The 5,270-nt window shown below is 43.5% G+C and overlaps 1 protein-coding gene across 1 annotated transcript in view; it reads left to right on the top strand.

Moving 5' to 3' along the window:
- LOC101845116 (chitin deacetylase 7) overlaps window positions 1–5,270 on the top strand; it is a gene marked incomplete at its 3' end in the record, with an annotated part of 39,790 nt that overhangs the window by 27,024 nt on the left and 7,496 nt on the right. Inside the window, 3 exon segments of the mRNA XM_013085572.1 lie at window positions 42–761; window positions 1,603–1,850; window positions 4,818–4,929. Of these exon segments, the coding sequence (XP_012941026.1) occupies window positions 635–761; window positions 1,603–1,850; window positions 4,818–4,929 (487 nt within the window).

Below are 5,270 nucleotides of genomic sequence, written 5' to 3' on the forward strand. Positions count from 1 at the left end.
CGAGCTTATCTGTAAGTAGAAAAAAACATATCTGTTGCCAGGTGTGCACAAAGGCTAGGCAAGACACAGGAAAACACAGAGGGCGGGCCGCACAAAGACCCTTCCTACATCAGACAGCTCAGTGCAACTAGCCTGTGCGAGAAGTCAGCGAGTCTTGCATCGAGGTCTGAGTCAAGTCGAGGCCGCACAAGACCCGGATTTGAACCGCGGCCATCAAGAAGTGCACAGACAAGAGCACGTCGTTTCATGACTGATGTGTGTTGTGAAGTGACAACGGTGTGCTTATTGTTTACGATCCTCTATGCGTTGAATCAACCGTGTTGTGTTTAGAATAGACAAGTTGTGCTCCAAAATATAGACAATAAATGATAATAATTGTCTTCTTCTATAGTCGAAATTGTCAAAGACGCCCATCCGTAGTCGAGAAAAAAAGTGGTCGTCTGAGACAGGTGGACTTCATACACATTGTTAACAGTATTATTTTTCTGAACTCCTCACTTTTCACCCACCGGACCTCAGTGACTTTTGACCTTTCACCCAGAGCGACCCGGGCAGCATAGAAGAGGAGAGGAGACAAATTCCCCCCCCCCTCCTTTTCCCCCCCGATCCACCCACCGCCCGCCCCCCGTCCAGTATGAAGAGCCTGGTGTACGTCCACAAGAGGGGCAACGCCCCCTGCCTGCTGACCGCCCTCCTGTTGGTGGCTGCCGGGGCCTTCCTCACGCTCTTCTCGCTGGGCTTCAACACCGCCAGACACTCAGGTGGGGTCCTTTTGGAGAGGTTTGTTTCTGTTTTGTTTTGTTTTGTTATTGCGTTTTTTGCATGGTTTTTTTCGGTTTTGTTTTGTTTTTGTTTTTGTTTTTGTTTTTGTTTTTGTATTTGGTTTGATGTTGTTGTTGTTGTTGTTGTTGTTTGTTTGTTTGTTTATTGTTGTTGTTGTTGTTGTCTTGGGGGGGGGGGGTGGAGTTCCTCTGTCTTATTTTTTTAGGACGCTTGATGTTAGTTAAGTATACGAATTTAGGCTCTTATAACCTTATTACTTTATTTAAGGTGCGAGAACTCCAAATTTAAAGTCTGCCTCCTACATAACCCAGCCACTGACTCGAGATCATACACTCTCACACACTTGTGTATCATTTACGTACACTGTGTATAGCTTTCTATTGTGGACTTTTATAAATATAGAATTTCTAAAGTAGACCTTTATGTTATTGGACTTTTATATTACTAGACTTCCATATCAACTCTCCACCTAAGCCCACGTGGGACGCTCGCTGATAAAAACAATCAGGAAAAGACAAATGTAGTTTTTGGGCCAAGTGAATAGACATAGAGGTCTTAGACATCTAGCTCGCACTTGCAATATTGAAGGCAAACAAGCCAGAGGTAAGCCCAGAGCAACTTACTTTTTAAAGATACCTAAACAGGTGGGTAACGGAGAAAGATCAGGGTAACGTAGATTTTTTAAAAAGAGTATCCGAGCAAAGGAATGAATGGAAAACCATGATCGCCGAAGTCTGCCGCAGATCTGGTACTTGATGACGATGATCAGCTCTCCTCGACTATGGGTGGCGGTCTCAAATAATTTCGACTCTATTCCAGAACACACTCAGCGCCGGACACAGACAGACGATCTGACGTCATACTATGCGTCACACAAGGCGTACAGCGGCGGCGATGAAGTCAGAAAAAACCTGGTGGCCGAGTGCACCGAAGAGACGTGTCGGCCGCCCGCCTGCGTCTGTGCCAGGACCTCCCACCCGGGAAGTTTCCCGCTCCGCGAGGTTCCCATGATGGTCATGCTGTCCTTTGATGACCACGTCAACAACCTCAACTTCCACCACGTGCAGGTAATAATAAATGATGATAAGCAGTCTTTAAGTTGCCCATATCCATACTTAGCAGCAAGCTCTATGCGATATAAAAGGGCAATATATGTACATATATATATATATATATATATATATATTTTTTTTTTTTAAATTTTAAAAATATATATATAATATGTAGGTTGTCCTATATTGCCGAAGATGACGATGAATCCTGCTGCTCATCTGTGGACGCGCATGTGACTGTGCAATCCGATCCTGGATGAACAATGTCTGTTGCAGTGGGGACACTGGAATGTAGTGGTTATGGTGGTTTGCTTATGTCTCCTCTCTCTTCTGATAGTCAGCTTCTCCCTGTAGTTTGTATCGCTGTTTCTGCTGGCAATACGGACGGCCCTGCGCCTGGCGTTCCTTTCGAGGACAGTTCTTTCGAGTTCTTTGGGGGTTACTTATAGTGTGGATGATGAAGATGGTGATGAGCTGTAGGATGAACCTGTGCGTGACTTTGTTTAAAGTGAAGCTGTCGTTGCCCGGTGGCAGTCCCACTCTCTCGGCCTAGGAACTAGGAAGCCTTTACCCAGTGACACGGAGACCGTTACGTCTGGAGACAGCCAGGCTGCAGTGGATGGCCAGGACCTCTTTGGTGCCTTGTCAATGCCCTTATGCGCTCCACAGCACTTGCTGGTACCGCCTTCAAAACCATTGGATCTTCTGTTGATCTCATCCGCTTAATCCGCCGGAAACCAGTCTTCACATGCTAGGGTAGGCAAACCCTAAAGAAAAATCACCGAGGGTTAGGACCCGTCGGCTACCCTCACAAGGTCTAGCCTGCCAGTTGAAGCAGTTGCCCGTGGTATAGCCGCTGACGCATGCTAACAGCTTCGGGGAGCCACAAGTGAGAGTTGCGTGCCCGGTGGGATCCAAAGCGTGAGAGCCACTCGGAGGTGCGACTGCCCCCTGTCAGAAGTACTACCCCTCTCAGTACACGCCATATACATCACACTCAACACCCATTTCTATTGGATATAGATATGCGATATATATTGCTTATTTTGTGCAGGGCATATACTACACTCAACAGCAAGCTATATGCGCTTTACAATCTATATTTTGACATTTATTACCTCGGAAGACTCTTAAACACTCAGTTGCATTAAAGTACTCAACCCAACCCCGCAGCCCATACCTCGAATTAAAATAAGAACCACCAAAACCATCAAAAGCAAGCCCCCCCCCTTTTAAAAAAATGTTTCGTTGTTATATGAGTTTCACGGCAACAACACACTTAGTTCATATAAGTGCCGAAGGTTAGAGGTGTTAGAGAGAGTCATCATTCAGTGCCAGATCTGCGACAGACATCGGTGATCATAGTTCTCCATCCATTCCTCCGCTCGGATGTTCTTAAAAAAGCTACGTTTCCCTGATCTGTTCCCGTTACCCATTTGTTTAGGTTCCCTAAGCAGGTTGCTCTTGGCCTACCCCTACCTCGTTTGCCTTCGATTTTGCCAGTGATAACTAGATGTTCTAGACCTTTATGTCTATTCAGATGTCCCAAAAACTGCATTTGTCGTTTTCTGATTGTTTTTAACAATGAGCGTCCCACGTGGGCCTCATCAAGCACTACCTCATTTGATCTCTTTTCCTTCCATGATAGTCTCAGCAGTATCCTAAGAAACCACATATTTTCAGTTGCTTCTATTTTATTTTTACTGTCTTTAGTGATTGTCGAGCATTCACAGCCATATAAAAGGGTTGACCATACATAACATTTCAGAACTTTTATTTTGGTAGTCATTGAGATGTTTCTATTTTTCAGGATTGGGCTCATAGTACTGAAACTAGCCTTAGCCATCGCAATTCTCCGTTTTATTTCTGTGAAACATTTGGTATCAGATGTTATTATATACCCTAGATCTTTAAACTGTTGGACTTGTTTTATCTTTTTGTCTTTGCTAATGAGGTTATAAATAAGATTTGCTCCTTTTTTTGGATATTACCCTGTATTCTGTTTTCTTTACATTCAACATCGGTCCTTTACGTTACTTTCTGTTACAACAGTATCGAGGAGCGATTGAAGGTCCTTTTCTGAGTCTGCTATTAAAACTGTGTCATCGGCATATCTAATATTCTTAATATTCTCGTCTATTCACTTTGAGACCTGGACATTCTTCTATGTTTCAAAGGATTTCTTCACTGTATATCTTAAAGAGGTCTCTTTACATAACACGTCATCCTTGCCGCACTCCTCTTCTAATCTGCTTATATTCACTGTATTCTCCATTAATTCGTACAACAGCGTTTTGGTCCCAATACAAATTCTTGACAATTCTTAGATCTTTTCCATCTATGTCTAGCTTTGGGAGTATTTTAAATAGCTCATCATGCCTACCTTTATGGAACGCCTTTGAATAATCTATGAAGCACATGTATAGATCTTTCTGTGCTTCCATGCATCTTTCCATTAACATTGAATATAGCATTTTTGGTGTCCTTGTAAGTCAGGAATAAAGCCGAATTGTGTTTTTAGATGTCTTAGACTTTTTCTCAACCTTCCCATAAGTATTCGAAGCAATACTCTTGTATAATGTAAAATTTTGCTACAGAGCGTACCATATAAAACAGGCGAGATTACCATATAAAATAGGCGAGATTACGACAATAGTTGTTTGGATAACAAAGAAGGAGCAATAATTACACCAGAGCATCCGCCAACCACCAACGTAGATATCACTATAATAAGTAATAAACGACATTTTATAGCGCAAATTCCAAGCCCTATCATTATCTCTTCTCGATTTCTTTTTTTTTTTTTTTTTAACGGGTATATCTATTATTAAAAGTGAGGCAGATGAAAAGGCTTTAAGATTATATCATTATCTCCACCTCACCTCACCCTCTTCAATTCCCTCCGCCTCCTCCTCCTTCACTTCTTCGTCACCCATCTCACCTCCTCACTCACCCCCTCCCCTCCCCTCCCTCCACTCCCAGTCCCTCTTGGACCGTCGGTGGAAGAACCCCAACAAATGTCCAGCGACCTTCACCTTCTTCAGCTGTGACGTAGCCACTAACTACAGCTATGTGAGGAAACTGCACACATTAGGTGAGTCAGTGTGTGTGTGTGTGTGTGTGTGTATGTGTGTGTGTGTGTGTGTGTGTGTGTGTGTGTGTGTACGTGTGTATGTGTACGTATGTGAGTGTGTGCATGTGTGCGTGTGTGTGTGTGTGCATGATTGTGTACGTGCATGTCTACATCCTGAGTGATAAGAATCTTCGTTTTATTTAATGTGTTCGAGTTTAACGCCCCTATCAACACCATAAGGTTATTTCACAGACAGGACCTCCGAATCTAATGTGAGTCTCCGATAAAACCGTGTCAAATGGGCTGAAAGCCTTGAGAACTGAAAAAAGACGAAAACAAACACAACAACACCCCCCGCCCCC

The sequence above is a fragment of the Aplysia californica genome, unplaced genomic scaffold, assembly GCF_000002075.1.
Source record: "Aplysia californica isolate F4 #8 unplaced genomic scaffold, AplCal3.0 scaffold00388, whole genome shotgun sequence".
Taxonomy (NCBI): domain Eukaryota; kingdom Metazoa; phylum Mollusca; class Gastropoda; order Aplysiida; family Aplysiidae; genus Aplysia; species Aplysia californica.